This window comes from Protopterus annectens, chromosome 2.part0, assembly GCF_019279795.1.
Source record: "Protopterus annectens isolate FY-2018-M chromosome 2.part0, PAN1.0, whole genome shotgun sequence".
In the NCBI taxonomy this organism is placed as follows: domain Eukaryota; kingdom Metazoa; phylum Chordata; order Ceratodontiformes; family Protopteridae; genus Protopterus; species Protopterus annectens.
The window spans coordinates 760,961,749-760,981,369 of record NC_056728.1 but is presented as its reverse complement, the minus strand read 5'-3'; the positions used below and the strand labels follow the sequence as shown (position 1 = coordinate 760,981,369).

The 19,621-nt window shown below is 35.9% G+C and overlaps 1 protein-coding gene across 1 annotated transcript in view; it reads left to right on the top strand.

The window, feature by feature from the left end:
- Positions 1-18,944: 18,944 nt before the first annotated feature.
- GNG10 (G protein subunit gamma 10) overlaps positions 18,945-19,621 on the top strand; it is a 204,804-nt gene continuing 204,127 nt past the window's right edge. Inside the window, exon 1 of the mRNA XM_044061074.1 lies at positions 18,945-19,192. Within this exon, the coding sequence (XP_043917009.1) occupies positions 19,112-19,192 (81 nt within the window). The 5' untranslated portion in view covers positions 18,945-19,111. The remainder of the gene's footprint in view (positions 19,193-19,621) is intronic.

Genomic DNA, 19,621 nt, shown 5'->3' with positions numbered 1-19,621 from the left:
CCCAATAAGACTCCCCACTGGCACAGCTATAAGGTTGTGATCTCAGCTGAGTGGCCAAGCCAAGCCTTCCAGCACCCTTTCTGTCCAAACAGTGCTTTGTGTCCCTGCCCAAGTAGCTGACACACACACATTTTAAGGTTTGATTTACACACACACACACACACACACACACACACACACACACACACCTGGGAAAGGCTGGCACAGGTTTACTAGCTATGCCCCCTTCTGTCCAGACTATAAGGTAGTTATTACTGCCACCAGCCAACTCTTAATCAGCTACTTTAAGGCCCTTAGAAAAGGATGTCCAATCTTACTGTGTAATGTTACTGTTTAATACAAATGGTAGTTTGACCAAGAGCAATGCTGTTAGGAATGGCCTACACAGTGTCATCAAATAAATATGCAAGAAGTCTCAGAACTTAAATATGTCTCACCAATCTCAGCCACAATGAAATGTTTAAATATATTTAATAATAAATAATAAAAGAACAAGAAAATACTCCGTATATAATCACAGTGACATCAGAGTTTGAAATCACAGGAACTATTTAAAACAACATTGCAGGACAGTCTCAAATAAATAAAGAAAAAGATCTAAATCAAGCTTTGCTATATTCCTGACTATATCTAGAGAATTACTATATCCTAGTTAACTTACAGAGCAAGCAACGCAGATGTGGTGAATGGATCTTCTTGTCAGGTCAAAGACAAAATACAGAATACTCAGTCTCTCTCAGAGAGTTCATAAATTAATATCTCAAATATTACTGCTGGGATAGCTTGCAGAATGACATCATTTCTTGTCATCTGACTCTATCCCAGGTGAAAAACAACCATTGATGCAGCTGGTAGCATTTAGCATCTACTTGTGAAAATACATAGACAAGGCTTTTCTTAGATCTAAGGCAGATCCTGGAAGTCATAAAACAATAAAACACTTCCACATCGCAAGTCTAGTAATTATTTCTCTTTCAAGACAACACAGAGAGGTCCCTAGTAAAGACATCCTGTCTGTTGCTGCCATAAAGTAATTTAATTTCAGCTATTTTTCTGAAATTAACCTCTTGTGTTCCAGTTTCCATTGTTAAAGTATATACATCTAAACGGTTACAATAGAGCAGGCACATTTCTCTTCTAATCCAGTAGGGTACACTGTGGTTACATTTTTAAGCTCAGTACTTTACAAAGCCCCTTTCAACACACACTTCTGAACTAGCAGTTTGATATACACATAACATACAGTTCTAATACATTTGTAACACAAGCATATGAATCATGTTAATATTCACAAATGATGTATAATTATTTACAAAATTCCAGATAGCTGGGCTGGCAGTATCTCCTTTAAAGACAGTAAGAAATGTATAATCGTATCCTTTGGCAAGCATGACTCCCTTTGTAACTACCACACTGACAACTACTCCCCCCCCCCCAGAAAATTGATCTCATAGTTAGAGATCTGGGAACTTATGTTGACAATGAACTGCCCTTTGATCACCACAAATCTATTATTGTAAGGAAGTCCTTTTCATTTCACACCTTATATCTAAGGGAATGGTACCCAGACACAGGGATGTAATTGTTCCACTGTACTTGGCACTCATTAGATTAGTCCGATCATGGAATATAATGCCCTTTTGGTATGTACCTGCCCAACCACTCGGCAGAGCTGGAATGGCCACAGAGTTTTCTCACTAAAAGAAAAAGAAAATCAAGGATCTAAATCATAAAAACTATGCAAACAGACTCAAAGCTTTGTTTCTGTTCTTTGTAGGAGGAGATTATACAAGGTAGGAAACAAAAATTTATACCAGTTTTGGGAACAGGGTTAATCTATAATCATAAAAATAAAGAAGCTACAGAGGGGCTGCCAGGATATGAAAATAGTATATGTATTAAATATGGTAGGGATAGCCATCATATTTTTCAATGATAGCCAGTAATTGGAATATTATTTCTCAAGACAACGTTCTGTGTAAAAGGCTAGGGAGTAGACACAGTTTTACTTTCTCTTGAAATGCGAATATTAAAAAGAAACTTGAGAAGGGAATGTAATTTTGCACTAATCAATACAGCATGAAATGAATTATACTTAAAAAGTATTAATTATAAGTTTAAATTTACTTCTAGGCATGATTTTAACAACAAAGGTGTGGTTTACCTGGCCTTCTGTAATTCATGTTTCTGTATTTATGTTGGAAAAACAGATTGTCAGTTTAAAAAAAGAATACAAGAGAAGTATTATGACATAAATGGAAAGAAATAATCTAATACTCTTTTTCATACAAGGTAGTGTGCAACACCAATAAACTTTATTTCACGGTACTAAAATAAATCATCCAAAATCCTGGGGGGGGGGGGTTGTTCCTGGAAACACGTTAGATTACCATGAATTACTGTGGCAACTGAGGCTAAATGCTAGTGAATATCCTGGTTTGAATGATACACTTTCTTTAAACAGGATTTTAAAATTGAGGGCTAGTAAGTCATGAGTGTAAACTCTATAGCTGTTTACTCATTTATACATGTACAGAGTTTTTTACATATATCTTTAAGAATATGTTATGTAATGTTTATTTTTAAATATATAAATATTTAAATGTTTATTGATAACTGCTATTTGATTGGGTATCTTATGCCATATCTATTGTTTAATTTCTTATGTCAATGTGCTGAGGTTGATTATAAAATAGTTCTGAAGAAATCCTACAGACGAAAGTGCTTAACTGTGGTTGTTAATAAAAGTTTTCTATTATTTAATCATCTGGTGGTGCTCACTGGTTACACAGCTTTTACATTTGGTTCTGAGTTGTTTATTTTGACTTTTGCTTCGAGTTATTTCTGGTTTTAGTGTTTTATTACTGAGGTGTTTCCATGTCTTCACCCGAGCTGTTTGAGATTTTTAGTGGTAACAGATCATCACAGAAGTACTACAGAATATAAATCTCCTGAACCTTTATTGCAAAAGGTATTTAATGGTTGTACTATTGGATTGCTCCTTGGTGAGTAAAGATGAGGCAAGGCCACCTTCACAGCAGGTTCCTGGACATAATCCCTCAGTGAATGTTGGAAATGAAGCTATTTGGACTGGTTGTATTGCGGCAAGTTCTAACAACCCTGCATTCAATTTTGAAGGTTGGTTATGTAATGACTTAAATTTTCAATCAGTTTTTCATGATTCTGCCAGTAGAACTTTCAATTTATTGCTAGCACTTTTTGAAAAGCAGCTATCCAAATATAAATCACCACAACTAGACAATACATATTCTACACATTGTTTAGCAGTTAGGATTGTGCCGAAGGGTTTAAGAGTATATAAATTCCTAAATGGAGTGGAAATTGGTTATGAATTACTTCACAAACTTTTGAAAGCCTTCAATGAAATGTGGTTTTAATATCATAAGACTTTTAATTAGTGACAATCAGAGGAAGATGAAGAAATTAACTGCTTAACTTTATCATTTGAATTGGACATTACAGAATGATTTACTGATTGATGTTAACAAGGATCATTATCATGTTGTTTTTATAGGTATAGACAAAATTGTTGTTGCTAATAGGGATAGGAAGTTTAAAAAAGTTTTAAGAGATGAAAAGGAGTATCAGCAAAATCTGGCCTATCACTTACCTAAGACTTTCAGACATTCTTATAAGTATGATAGGGTAGATACAGAGAATGTTGGTAATGTTTGGGAAAGTGGTAGCATGAATGATAAAAATTTTGTATTAATGCCTACCATTCCACAGTTGAGATGGTCAGCAAGACTGACTCAACAAAACTTACAACACCAACAAAGGAATCATCCACCCCCATGTGCCCGGAGGAGGGGGCAGACAGGATATTAATGTCCTCCTATTCGATTTTTTCACACCCCCTCCCTTCGGTAGCTGAATTGCCTTTTGAGGAACAACCCACTATTGAAATTCTTTTGGAGGATATTCCAACTTTAGATTTGACATCTTTTAATTTTGAGGAAGGTGGTATTGCTGTATTTGTACCAGACACTGGAACAACAAGTTTAGTTACCTACAAAAGGTTTACGATTTTTAATTATAGTGATTTGATTTTAGATGAAAGATAGTTTGATTTATTTATTAAGTTGTTTACTTTTGTTCCCACTGGCCATACTGATATTGGAAAGTTGATTATATATCTTAAGTTATATGTTAGAAAGTTAAATGTAACTTAAATGTTTGCTCCCAGAAATAATAGAACTTTTAAGGATAATAGCTTAAATTTGACTAGCTAGCTAACTAGGAAAAAAGGACTTTTAATCCCCCACTTCATTCCTTGTTATCTGTTTTTGAAAATGTGTGCATTCAGGATATTAAAAAGGCATTTGCACAACATAAAAATAACCATTTTTATAATTTGACTCTAGAAAAATATAGTTTATTAAAAGAGCTTAGCACAAATAATAATATTAGACATCTAAAACCCAACGGGGGGGGGGGTTGTTATTATGAATACTATTAACTATTGTAGTAGGATATTTGACCTACTCCGTAATGATACTCAATATGTTAGGATGTCCAAAAACAAGATTAACATTGCATATAGCAAAATGTACTTACTTATAAAAGATTTGGTTTACCAGGGGCTGATTGATAACAAATTGTTTAGACTTTTACATGTACAATACCCTATAGTCCCATGTTTATTTGGTATTCCAAAAGTTCATAAGAATATTGAAGAACCTCCTTTTAGACCAATTGTTGTGGCAGGTGGATCAAAAACACACCTGTTGGCACTTTATATACCAAGTGTAGTTAAATCTTTTAGGTCTAAATATCCCTATATTTTGAAGGACTCCTGTGACTTTTTGGGCCAAATAAAACCAGAGTACTTTCACCCCAGTTGGCTTTTACTTACAGTAGATGTGGTAGACTTTGTTTCTTGCATTACCCACAATATTTGTTTATGTTGGTTTAATGAGACTCTTTGTATATATGAATTTTTGTCCAATAGTGACATTAATATTATCATTTCATTCATGGAAACTATACTGAAGAATCATTATATTTATTTTGAAGGGGAATACTTCAAACAAATCAGAGGGGTGGAGATGGGTGCTGCATGCTCTCCACTTTTTGCTGATTTAACGATGTGGTATTAGAAACAAAATTTGTTTTTAATTCTATATATTGTTCTAATATTACAACCCTGTTTCATTTTTAGATAATAGATTTGTAGTATGGAAAGGTAATTATGAACAGCTGGTTCATTTTAATTCTACCAATATATTTTTGAATTTTATTTATAAATATTCTAGTGTTAGTATTAATTACTTAAATATATTATTGGTTAAAGATTTAGGGATGGGAAAATATAAATCTACAGTATATAGAAAACCGACGTTTTCTAGTTTTTACCTCCATTTTAGTAGTTATCACCCTTTCTAAACAGAAAAAAAATCTAGTTAAGGGTCAAATGGTTAGATTATTGAAAATTATTTCTGAGGATTCAATTTATTTAATGAGTTAAAAGTTTTGGTTAATATGTTTTTGGTGAAGGGTTACCCCCTATATATACTTACAAATATCAGAGAGCAGATTATACAAGGTAGGCAACAAAAATTTAAACCAATTTTGGAAACAGGTTTAATTTGTAATCATAATAATAAAGAAGCTACTGAGGAGATGCCAGGATATGAAAATATTATATGTATTAAATATGGTAGAGATAGCCATCACATTTTGTCAGTGATTATCGATAATTAGAATATTATTTCTCAGGACAACGTTCTTTGTAAAAAGCTAGGGAATAAGTACAGTATAACTTTCTCTAGAAATGCAAATATTAAAGAAAAACTTGAGAGGGAACATAATCTTGCACTAATCAATATAATAACTAACCAATCGATACCAAAAAATGTGGTGCCTGTGGGCAATGCAAATACATCTTTGAAGGAAATGAATTATACCTAAAAAGTATTAATCATGAGTTTAAATGTACTTCTAGGTATGATTGTAACAGCAAAGGTTTGTTTTACCTGGCCTTTTGAAATTCATATTTCTGTTTTTATGTTGGAAAAACAGAACATCAGTTTAAAAAATAATATAGAGTATTATTATGACATACATGGAAATAATCTAATGCTCTTTTTAAACACAAGGTACTTTGTAACACCAATACATTTTATTATTTCGAGGTACTAGAAGAAGTTGTTCAAAATCCCAGGGGGGTCCCTGGGAACACACATTAGAATACTGTGAATTATTGTGGCAGCTGAGGCTAAATGCTAGTGAATATCCTGGTTTGAATGATACAATTTCTTTAAATGGTATCTTAAAATTGAGGGCTGCTAAGTTATGAGTGTGAACTCTACAGCTGTTTAAGCTTTTACGCATGCACATAGATTTTTAGATATATCTTTAATAATATTTTATTATGTAAGGTTTATTCTTTTAAATATTTAATTGTATTTAATTGTTTATTGACAATTGTTATTTGATTGGGTATCTTATGTCATATGTATTGTTTAATTTCATATATAAATGGGTTGAGGTTGATTGTAAAATAGTTCTGAAGAAGTCCTACAGACAAAAGTGCTTAACTGTGCTTTTTAATAAAAATGTTTTATATTATTTAATTGGCTGGAGGTGTTGACTGGTTATGCAACCTTTACTCCTGACATATACTTGTTTGGTCATCTTTGGATATTCATATTGCAAAATACAGGGCTTGGGAATGCAAGAATTATCTTCTTAAGATCCTCACAGATCAGCAGCCTTGTAAATACATATGAACCTATATTACAAGGCTGAGATGTCTAGGAGGTGGGAGATATAAAGGTCAGCACAGGGGAAGGGGAAAGAGCCATGAAACTGGCTAAATGAATGACCCCACCTCTGTCAGAGATCCCTGAAGTTAGGACTGCAGAAGTAACTATACTTGAACAGCTCCAATTATTTTAAGTTGATAACACAATTGTACTTTGCGTAGAAACTTACCAAAATTTTAGATATTCAGAATATGTTCACTGTTGTAGTATTTTTCCCTTCTTCTCTCCTTCTGTTTCCTACTAGCTATCCTGCCATTGGGTGAGTATCCAGTCAACATCAACCAACTTTTGTCTGTCCTTAACCTACAGGATATCCATTTCACTCAGGTTTTAGTACATGGAGAGAGTGATTTGGGGGTTCTTCTGGCTGGGATGCTATTCTTGGAGGCATATGCAACATTGGCGGCTAGTATTTTTACTTAAACCAGACCACTGCAGTTACACGGACAAGAAAGCAGTAAAGATTGTGTGGGTGGATGTCCCTCATATCACAGGCATGCTACTGTCCAGGTGGGAGAGCATCTGTCCAGCCATGACAGAGAAGTGTGAAAAGCTTTGTAAGTCATGCCTTCTGAGGCAGAAGTCCCAAAAGTCACAAATACTATACAAACTTGTAGTAAATTCCTACATAACTGCACTTCCTTAGCAGTTTTAGGTTTGGTGCTTCCAACCTTGAAGGCCATTTTTGCCTGTCCTCTTTCCTCAAGACTTCATGATTACTCTGGATTGGAATGATGCCTACTTCTATATACAAATAGACAGGACAGACAGGTGATACATCAGATTCAAAGCATAGGGTGCCCACTTTCAATTTACTTCCTTGTCCTTTGGTTTAACTATTGGTCCCAGAGTGTTTACAAAGTGCCTGATTATATCAATTGTCTATTGCAGAACCAAGGGCATTCATATCTCTCCCTACCTGGGAAAACTACCTGATTCAGGCAACAACCTTGGAAGAGACTCAGGCAGCTCGGCGGTTTATTCTTGCCCGTTTCCAAAGACTAGGACTCTTTCTGAACCTGTTCAAATCCCAGCTCTTAACTATAAAAAAAAACTTGTTTTTGGTAGCCTTCCTGGACATTACAAACCAGAGGATATATGGTATCCTCAGTCCTGATGACCCACTTGGCATGGCTTCACTTGAGGAAATGCCAGTGGTACCTGTGAAACCGATGGTGCTAGCATGCCCAGTACTTGCATTGCCCCATCGCATTTTTACCCATTATCAATAAAGAACTCTTACAGTGGGTACAACAGGTAAACCCCGGTCTGGGGTGTCCCACTCAAGCTAGAGAAAGACACCTAGAAATCACTATGGATTCCGCAAATGTTGCCTAGACTGGACATACTCAGGGCAGCTGAGACAAAATGCAGAGGGAAAAACAATTCAGTGTCAAAGAGCTGATGGTAGTAGTTTTATCTATTAAAGCCTTCTGAACTATTTGGTTGCAATGGATTCTGTATATATTACATATTGTCTATATATATATATATATATATATATATATATATATATATATATATATATATATATATATATATATTGAGTGTATGTATTCTGTCCTCACAGACAGTACCACAGTAGTGTGGAACACCAAAAACTGGGGATGAGGGAGGGACACATGCATATCTGTTGTATAGCCTGACTATGGTGGCATGATGATTGGCTCAGAATTCAAGTGTGACCCTCATGACATCCTACATCCCTTCTAAGAAGAACATCCTGGCAGACCAATGGAGCAGAACAGTGGCAGTCCATCCTAAATGGATGTTAGGAATTTATTTCTGGATTTGGTCCGTTTGTGGATATGACAGACATAGTATTTATTTGCCTTGTCAGAAAACAGACAACTCAAATCATTATGCAGCAGTAGCAGCATCACAACAACCATAAGGGTCTGGGCAACTGATGCCTTTTCACTAAGCTGTGTAGCCTATTTCTGTATGCCTTTTTTCTCCAATTCTCTTCTATGGATAATGCAGAAGATAAAGGAGGTGGGTCAAAAATACTACTCTTAGCTCCCTTTTAGCCAGGGCAGTAGTGGTTCTTCCTCCTCCTACGTATCATAATGACAAGGCACTTACAGCTGTTACAACATGTGAACATCATGACACAAAGTTTAAGGGCTAGTTATGCATCCCAATATGAAGACCCTAAGGCTAATAGCTTGGATGATTTAGCTCTCTTCCCTTTCAGGCATGTTCTCTGAGGCTGTGCTTTCTGTCTTAAGGAAGACTAGGAAACCAAATACAAGGAAGTCATACCTGAGAAAATGGAAAAGATTATTCCTTTCTTTATTCGGTGCCAGAGGAGGAATTTGGTTCCTAATCTAACTTCGGTGCTCTTGATCATCAAATACCTGTCAGACCACTACAGATTAGGATCATCTTATGCTTCCCTGAAGGAGGATGCATCTGCAATCTCTCAATCATGTATTTGTCTAGGCCCAGAGCACAATGTTGTGGACTGTCAAGGATTCAACTCTAAAATCCTTAGAAGTAGGTAGTGTTGAATTCAGTATTATTTGGATATGAAGAAGCTAGAGGCCTTCACCCAGTCTGTGATGATATCCTCAGATGTGTGTTTGGCTTCTGACATCCACCATAAAAAGAAATGTTTCAAAGAGAAGGCAGAAATAGACACAGGTGTCATGACTCAGGCATCCGATGTTCTGGGTTGGCCCAAGGATGTAGGGCTCTGGTGAGGCACTTTCACAGCTCCTGGACCATATTTCTGTTCTTGTGTGGCTTCTGACAAAGCCTGTTTGGAGAAATTTGCAGTGAAAGACCTAGCACATGTGCCTTGCTGATGAACAGGAAACGGCTTCCATGGACACCCACTCCTTGGGGGTTCATTACCTAGGCAGGTTTCACAGTTTTCGAAGGGGAAGACAAGATTCCTGCTTTCCTTGTGATGGAAAATGTCACTGGTCATGAAGTGTAAGTTAGGCACTATGATCCAGATGCTAAAACTTCCCAGCGAAACACACAGTCACTTGTGGTCTGTAGGATTTACTGAATTAATCTTTGTACTAGTATGGCTCAATTAGTAAGCCTTTTATTTAAAAGTTAATAAATACTTGGGACTTCTAAAGTTGTACCATTAAGGTTTTCATTTTGGAATTATACACACACACACACCTACCCACCATAGTCTACACATTTAAATCCAGAAACAGATATATAGTATGAATTAACTTATGCATTATAAAGGAAACTGTCATTGCTATCACTTGTTGGGGGGTTGCCTTCCTTAAATCCACCAGAGTATACTTTATTCAGAAATACATACATACATACAAATATTTCAAGCACGAGCATTAATACTCTTCTAGCTTGCCAATATACCAAAACACTTGTTCCCATAATAAATGTCCAGCCTGTTCTTAAAAATATCTAACCTAGTACTTGCTTTAATATAATTCGGTAGTCTGTTCAATGCATCAGCTACTCTGTCAGAGAACCAATTAGTGCACTTCTCATTCCTATAGATTCTTCCACATAGGTTGTCTGATGATTCTCTAGTACTTTTTGTTAACTCCAAACATTCCTAGATTGCCACTAAATGCCCTATTTATAAGATCTCTTAGATATCTGTAGAGACACTGTACAAGTTCCAATATTTTAGTTTTTCATAATAACTTAAATTTTCACATCCATGGATACGCTTGGTATACTTCCATTGTACTCTTTCCAGTTTACTCATGCTTGTTTTCTTATAGAAGAAAAGGGATGCAGGTTCTTCAATAAACACCGCTCGTACACAGGATAATAGGAATAATTTATTGTAAAACACACGAGTAGATCACTGGTTTAGCGCTTTCAACTGGAAAGTCCAGTCTTCCTCAGAACAATGTAAGGATGCATATCCAGTGTATAAATAGTATCAAACCTTAATTCAATTTAAAAAACCGGCCAAAATCTTTAAAGCTGTACAAGCCTAGATTCTTCACCCACATATCAATATAATGTGAACTATGCACAAAACATAAAATCTTATAAAGAATGTTAAAAACAATATAATTTCCATTATACTAGTGAACCACACTAATATATACAAAGCTATCAAGTGGAAAATTAACTATACATTAGTAATCAAACTGTTTCTGACACTGCATCTACACTTAGAATAAAGTCTAAAAATAATCATATATAATAAATGCATAAATTCCTAAGAGGCAATTCTAAGTACATACATCACTATCCACTAAATAATAAATGCTGAAAAATAATGTAGAAATAATCTTGGATTAGAGAATGATCTGATGAGAGAAATATAGTACATAAAAAGATACATATTATGTATGAATAACTACTAAATATGCAATAATTAATTCTAAATATGAATTATGAAAAAGTCAACCAATATAAAATAATATAATTATTGTGTAAGAGCTAGAATAGGTTTAATACTGATAAAATCATTGAGCCCTGGGTATCTGGTGGCATCCGTATACATCTGCCATCTACTTTCATATGATGCCAGGATCATTTTCCAATTTCTTCCATATGGCGTGCACGTCACCTGATCAATAATAGCAAAATGAAAGCCATGCTCATTCCCTCTTTCCTTAATGTGCCTATACAATGCGTTTTTAGTATCACATTTCTGGATTTTATATAGATGTTCATAAATTCGTTTCTTAAGTTGTCGTTCTGTTTTACCAATGTAGTAGGCCGTGCAACAAGTGCACGTGGCCAAATATACCACCTGTTTGGTATAACAACTACCTGTCCTACACTTAATATAAGTGTGGTTGATATCGTCTAGTTGAATGTATTTAGCTTCATTGATGTACCTACACTGGTTGCATCTGCCACATTTGGTGGTTCCTTTATATACATCAACACCTACTGTACGGTAACTGGCTCTCTCTAATATTTTCTTTAAATTAGGAGCAGTCTTATATACCCATTTGGGGGATGTACCTATCTGTCCCCCTAAATTTTGTGTAGTGATGATATCCCAATGTCGTTGTAAAATCTCCTTGATAGCATTCGTGTAGGGTGTGTATGTCAAAACGCATGCTCTTCCAAAATTGTCATCACTGAAATTTTTGTCAAGTCTGACATCATTATCGGTGGGAAGAGTTATGGAAGCATCAATGTCATAATTGCCTAATAATGGCACATATTTCTTCCCCCATTCCTTATGTACATATTGGATGGTGTCATTTAACATATTGTTTCTAGTCCCTACAAGGGACACAAGACTTTTATGCGACATGAAAGAGTGGATTGTGAATATAGTGTTGCAAATGATCATGTTTTTAAAAAAACTGTTACTGAAAATGACTTAATGGAACATTTTTTAAATGATAATCATGAAGTATATGATTTTTCGGATAAAGGGTATAATGTGAAACCTAAGAGTAATCAATGTGTATATAATTCATCAATGAAGCTAAATACATTCAACTAGACGATATCAACCACACTTATATTAAGTGTAGGACAGGTAGTTGTTATACCAAACAGGTGGTATATTTGGCCACGTGCACTTGTTGCACGGCCTACTACATTGGTAAAACAGAACGATAACTTAAGAAACGAATTTATGAACATCTATATAAAATCCAGAAATGTGATACTAAAAATGCATTGTATAGGCACATTAAGGAAAGAGGGAATGAGCATGGCTTTCATTTTGCTATTATTGATCAGGTGACGTGCACGCCATATGGAGGAAATTGGAAAATGATCCTGGCATCATATGAAAGTAGATGGCAGATGTATACGGATGCCACCAGATACCCAGGGCTCAATGATTTTATCAGTATTAAACCTATTCTAGCTCTTACACAATAATTATATTATTTTATATTGGTTGACTTTTTCATAATTCATATTTAGAATTAATTATTGCATATTTAGTAGTTATTCATACATAATATGTATCTTTTTATGTACTATATTTCTCTCATCAGATCATTCTCTAATCCAAGATTATTTCTACATTATTTTTCAGCATTTATTATTTAGTGGATAGTGATGTATGTACTTAGAATTGCCTCTTAGGAATTTATGCATTTATTATATATGATTATTTTTAGACTTTATTCTAAGTGTAGATGCAGTGTCAGAAACAGTTTGATTACTAATGTATAGTTAATTTTCCACTTGATAGCTTTGTATATATTAGTGTGGTTCACTAGTATAATGGAAATTATATTGTTTTTAACATTCTTTATAAGATTTTATGTTTTGTGCATAGTTCACATTATATTGATATGTGGGTGAAGAATCTAGGCTTGTACAGCTTTAAAGATTTTGGCGGGTTTTTTAAATTGAATTAAGGTTTGATACTATTTATACACTGGATATGCATCCTTACATTGTTCTGAGGAAGACTGGACTTTCCAGTTGAAAGCGCTAAACCAGTGATCTACTCGTGTGTTTTACAATAAATTATTCCTATTATCCTGTGTACGAGCGGTGTTTATTGAAGAATCTGCATCCCTTTTCTTCTACAGTTGGTTCATTTTTGCGTGTTACTAAGTTGTTTTCTTATAGGGTTTCCATATTGTTATTCCATACTCAAGTTTGGGTCTAATGTAACTAACAAACAATTACTTCATTATTTTTTATTTCCTAGACTTTATACATCTTTTTATACAACCTATAGTTCTATAACTATTATTAACCAATTGGTTAATATAATTAGAAAAATTCATAGCTGAATCTACCCATATACCTGCCAGGTCTTTAAATGAGTTTATAGTTTCAATCACTGTGTGCTGTATTAAATATTCACCTTTCAATTTATGCCTACCAAATCTCATATGCTTAGTTTTTGATATATTTATCAGCATATTATTCTCCTGTGCCCAAATGGTCAGTTTAGTCAAGTTATTTTGCAGACATGCCTTATCTGTAACACATGTAATCAGTTTACCCAGTTTCAGGTTGTCTGCGTATAGACTGTAGATCAGATGAAAAAGTTAGGTCTGAAAGATACAATCTAAACAAGTAAGGGCCTAGGACAGAGCCCTGTGGGACACCCTGATTGTAACCAAGGATTTCACCTGTCCAGTTGCTGTATGATTCTTGCCATGTCCTATTTGTAAGCCATGCAGCTATCCATCTTATCAAGAGTACAATACCTAATTGTACCAATTTATTGAACAGTGTTATGTGTATGACCCTGTCAAATGCTGAAGTTAAATCTATATAAGTTACATCACAGCACAATTTTTCATTCATAACAGTTATTATATTGCTATAGAACATTATGTTACAGGTGGTAATAGATCTGTTTTCAGCATATGCACGCTGATATATGGTTTCAAGTCCCAACCTATCCGGTCCTGACAATAATTTATCCAATATTACCTTCTCCATTATTTTCCCACAACATGAATGTAGACTTAAGGGTCTGTATGACTCTGGGTTGGTCCTACTCTCTTTTCCCTTAAAAACAGGTTTAATAAGTGCATGTCTTCAATCTTTAGGAATCCCCCAATATTTATATGACCTAGTGAATAATAAATATAATGGTACTGTATGTTCTTGCTGAAGTGTTCTCAGGTCATTGTTACTAATTCCGTTTCCTCCATGTACTTTGTTTGGATCCAGTTTGCGCAGTTCTTTTTCAGTATAATCTAATCTGATTCCAGTATCTGGGGTTACCTGGATGTCGCTAGGATGACCTACCACACTTTTTTGTGGAGCCAAACTGTTTTGCATAAGATTTTGTAAATACGTCTATAATCTGTTGTGTCTGAGAATAAATTTTAGAATCTACACACAGTTTATCAGTTTGTGTCTTTACTCCTTCCACATCTTATGTATCTATAAAAAGGTTTCCTATTATGCTCAATATCTTTATATAAATTTTCTTCAAATTTTTCTTGATCTTGTCTCATACTATACTCAATCTGTTTGTCCAGCTTGTTTATTTCAGTTTTCAAAGTAGTAGTTCAACCTCTTTTCCATTTCTTATATTTTTCATCTCTCACCTTAATCAGATATCTTGTTCTTAAGGAAATATATCCACCTGGTGTTGTATGCTTAGATCCTGATGTTAAACACTGTTTTGATTTTTTGCACTCAAACAATTTCTCTTTCAAAACTTTCCACATTCCATCTGTAGCTTTTCCACTGAACACCTCACTCCAGTTAGTTTTACATAGTGACTGTTTTGCTTCCATATAATCAATAATTAACCTTCTGTGCATTAGCTTAGAGTTTAGTTTGGCAGAATTATCTAGCAATAAATTAACCTTTATAACCCCATGATCACTGCACATCAATGGTGGTAAAACTTGAATTGAAGTTAAATTAATTGTGTTGGGAACACAAACAATGTCTAGTATGTTCTGTCCCCTGGTAGGTTTTTTTTTTTACAATCTGAAGCAATTGTTACTCCTGAATATATGCTGTGAATAATTTCCTTACTAACTCTGTAGAATCACTATTATTCCAGTATGTTTCTGGTAAATTTAAGTCCCCAGCTAATATTCTTCTCTCCTGTGTTTCATGCAAGAAATGTAGGACAGATTGATATGAGAAATGAAGTATCCCATTGTAATAGTACATAAATTGTATTTTCTTTTTAATTGTTTTCTTTATGAAGAGAGAGAGAGAGACAGTGAGTGTATGTATTTTGCACCTGTATTTTATGCATACATACTTTTTTGAGGTGCAGTGACCCCATTGCATCACTTCACAATCTTTTCTCATATTTCCTGTCAAATTTCTTTTAGTTAATGTCCACTGCATAACAAAAATAAATGTACAAACCAAGAAAACAAGCAACTGGACCCCCAGGCACTCAAACTATACAAGGGAAATGTATACTAGTTAACTAAGAGTAAAAGAACCAACTTAAACAATCTGCAGAGTATTTAAAGCAGAAACAAGTCCCTAAGTGCAGTAACTGGATATAACATAAAAATACAGGTACAACACAGGGTAGGCCCATGGTAATTTGTAACTGGAAATAACATAAAAACCCAAGCCAGACTTAGGTTGGTGGTATGTCCCTGATAATCTGATGTAAACAGATTACTTGAGATGTCATGCTCACACACACACACACACACACAAATATATATATATATATATATATATATATATATATATACCTTTATGGGATCCGTACTGTCCTTGGGACACAGGTGGACAGCAGTCTCTCCTTTGATAATCACATCGCCACAGAAGTCAGGAAATCCTTCTACGTGGCACACCTCACCACAAAAGGTTTCTCATCCAGAAAAAAAGAGGTCATTGTTCCCCTCTACTCATCACTCATTAGACCCATTATAGTGTACAATGCCCCTTTTGGTATGTACCTCACAAGACATCTACAACAACTGGAAAGGCCGCAGAAATACCTCACAGAGAGGATTACCAGCCTCAAACAGATGCCCTACAAAGACTGTCTCAAAAAACTCCAGCTTTACTCCGTCGCATATCGCCTACTCAGAGGTGATCTCTGCCTAACATACAAAGCTATGTCAAACCCAGAGCTGTTGGACATGCTCCACTTAAAGAAATCCCAATCCCTCTGAGCTACACGCTCTAGGGACCTAAACCTTGTCACCACAATAAACAGAACTTGCCGGAGGGATAGATTCCTGTCCCACAGATTTCCCATACTCTGGAATAAACTACCTATCTATAACAAACAAAGCTCCTCATCAGCACTCTTCAAGAAAAATCTTAATGATTGGATGGGAAATAGGAAATTCACCCTGGGGATCACCTCTGTGGCTCTGCTCGACAGTGGCACAGGAAAATAATTTTCTTGGGTGGCAAAAGCCAGGGTACCTTTTTGGTTGGGCTTGTATAGGCCCCAGGGCCGATAGCCTAGTACCTACCTATGACAAATAGAGATGAATCATATTATTTCATTAAAATAACTACTCTATAAAAAAAAATCACATTTTAACCATCCTATATGCTTCCTAGTTGAAGCTGTTTGTAAGCCATTTCTAAATGTTCCACATTATGAGAAGCAGTGTTCCCCATTTTTCGGGAGCAAACTTCTCAATTGTACAGATTTATGCCCCATATTTTTGGTCGGTCCGTTTTTCATAAAATTGTTGTCTTCTGAAAAAAATAGTGGCAAATCGTTAAAGATTGAAGTTAGAAAATAATGACAGACATTTGTGTTTAAGACTTCATACCCTTCATTCATGCTAATGCACAACCTATTATATCAACTTTCTAAGTTTGTAAGAGCGATGTTTAAAAAAATGTCCCTATTTTGGGCCTTTGTCCCACTTTTATTATGGCTTTGTCCAGAGGTTGAGCGGTATGGATGGGAGGTTGAGGGTTATGTGACCAGCTTTCTTGCTCTAGGATTTTGAGAGCTATGTCTGCAGAACATCCAACATTGAATAAGGTACAAAGTAAAAATATGACGAAAATCGGGGACAGCGGAATGAGGAACAAAGCCTAAACTAACGAGGGATAAAGTCCCAAAAATCATTCGTCTTACATATTTAGAAAGTTTGTAGAGAGAGAGATTTTGCATTAGTATAACATGCAGTTTGTGAGGGGTGTGAAGTCTGAAACTCAAATATCTATAATTATACAATTCCTCCCGTAAAACGTGCACGCTGATTGGCCAGCCCAACCAGCGTGCCCGTTGTAAATCCCTCAATATACTAACAGAAAAAGGTCCGGTCGCCCGGACTTTTTCCATTAGTATAAAACACTGTCTCGCTATGTTAAAAGAGTTTAACATAGCGACACAGGTTTAAAAAAAGCAACAGAGATCTCTGTTGCTTTTTTTAAAGCTGTCTTGCTATGTTAAACTCCTTTAACATAGCGACACAGTGTGTAAAAATCAACGGAGAGCTTTTTTTTAAAGCTGTCTCGCTATATTAAATGGGTTTAACATAGCGAGACAGCTTTAAAATAAGCAACGGAGATATCCGTTGCTTATTTTAAAGCTGTCTCGCTATGTTAAACCCATTTAACATAGCGAAACAGTGCTTTTGCCCACAGCTCTGATGTACTGCGTAGGCATGGCGCAGTACATCAGAACTGCCGCAGAATACCAGACAGCTGCGGAAGGGCAGTAAAGAGGTATTATACAATGCCATTATTTAATAAAAGTAATTATTTCTTTTCTTAAATAATGTCATTGTATAATAGCAATAACCCACTTCTGGGTGTGGGTAATGCTGTATTTACCCACGGTTGGCTTTGTTTGGTCCCGAGGGTGAACCACGCCAACCGTGGGTAAATCCAGCATTACCCACACCCAGGTGTGGGTTATTGCTATATTATACCATGATCCCCCCCAAACGTGGCCAGCGTGCCCGTTGTAAATCGAGTTATACTAATGGAAAAAGGTCCGGTCGCCCGGACTTTTTTCCATTAGTATAACTCGATTTTTTAAAACACTGTCTCGCTATGTTAAATGGGTTTAACATAGCGAGACAGCTTTAAAATAAGCAATGGAGATCTCCGTTGCTTATTTTAAAGCTGTCTCGCTATGTTAAACCCATTTAACATAGCGAGGCAGTTTTAAAACAAGCAACGGAGAAAGCAAGATCTCCGTTGCTTTTAGTGTTCGCTATGTTAAATGAGTTTAACATGGCGAGACAGTTTAAAATAAGCAACGGAGATGTCCGTTGCTTATTTTAAACTGTCTCGCTATGTTAAACTCATTTAACATAGCGAACACTAAAAAAGCAACGGAGATCTTGCTTTCTCCGTTGCTTTTGCTCAACTCTGATGTACCGCGCAGGCGCCAGTACATCAGAACTGCCGCGATGCCAGACATCTGCGGAAGGGCAGCAAACAGGCATTATACTATGCCATTATTTAAGAAACGTAATAGTTTCTTTTCTTAAATAATGTCATGGTATAGCAATAACCACTTCTGGTGTGGGTAATGCTAAATTTACCCACGGTTGGCTTTGTTTGGTCCCTACCAAACCACGCCAACCTTGGGTAAATTTAGCATTACCCACACCCAGGCGTGGGTTATTGCTATATTATTTAGTGGCTACAGTTCTCAACAATATGCCAAAACAATCACACATTTTACGGTTAAACCCCCAAAATACGAGGCAAAAAATTAGGACCACTTTGGGAGATGAGAGGTAGGATAAACGAGCATCTCCCTTTCTGCGTGATGTTTTTCGCAGCCACGATGGGGCGCAGGATCTCTTTTACTCCCTCAGTGTGTTAAAAAAAAAGCCTGGAGCTGTAAAAAATAGCTGCGGTGGTTGTGTAGGCGGGTTTTCGTATGACCTCAGTTCCTGTGTTCAGTAACCAAAATAATAACGAGAGGTGCTTAAATCATTTCGAGTTAGAAGTTAAACGGTGGGAAGGAATTGTAGTTTCGTTTACTTTTGTGGAGAATGTCTTCAAATTCCAATTTGAGCGCAATGGAGAGGCTAGTGGAGCAGCTGAGACTGGAAGCTGCTGTCGAGAGAATTAAGGTATTTCACAAGTACAGCTAGCCGAAGATGCTTCGTTTTTGGATTACAGTTATACCGATATGCTAGACGTGTTTGCCTGTCCTCCCGGCCGAAATAGTGAAATGAAACCACACAAAACAGTTTATCCTAGTTTTCGCCCCGAACTGCAGGAGACATCAGTAGTTGTTGAGTCTAGTATTCAGACACACTTGGCCATATATAGCAGTTATTATTAACTTAACTGCGGGAAGTGCAGAGGATGTAACGTTAGCCGCGCTGTATTGCTGGGGTGGGTGCATTTTTCTTTTGTTTGTCTACCGTTGTTTCAGGTTCTTTTTTATGTACGTTATCTTATTACTTGCGGATTTCTTCTCCTAGCTTTTGTCTAGGTACTTTGATTTTTGTTGTGTTGATAGACTGCCGGTGAACTTTCCCATTTGTTTTCTTCCG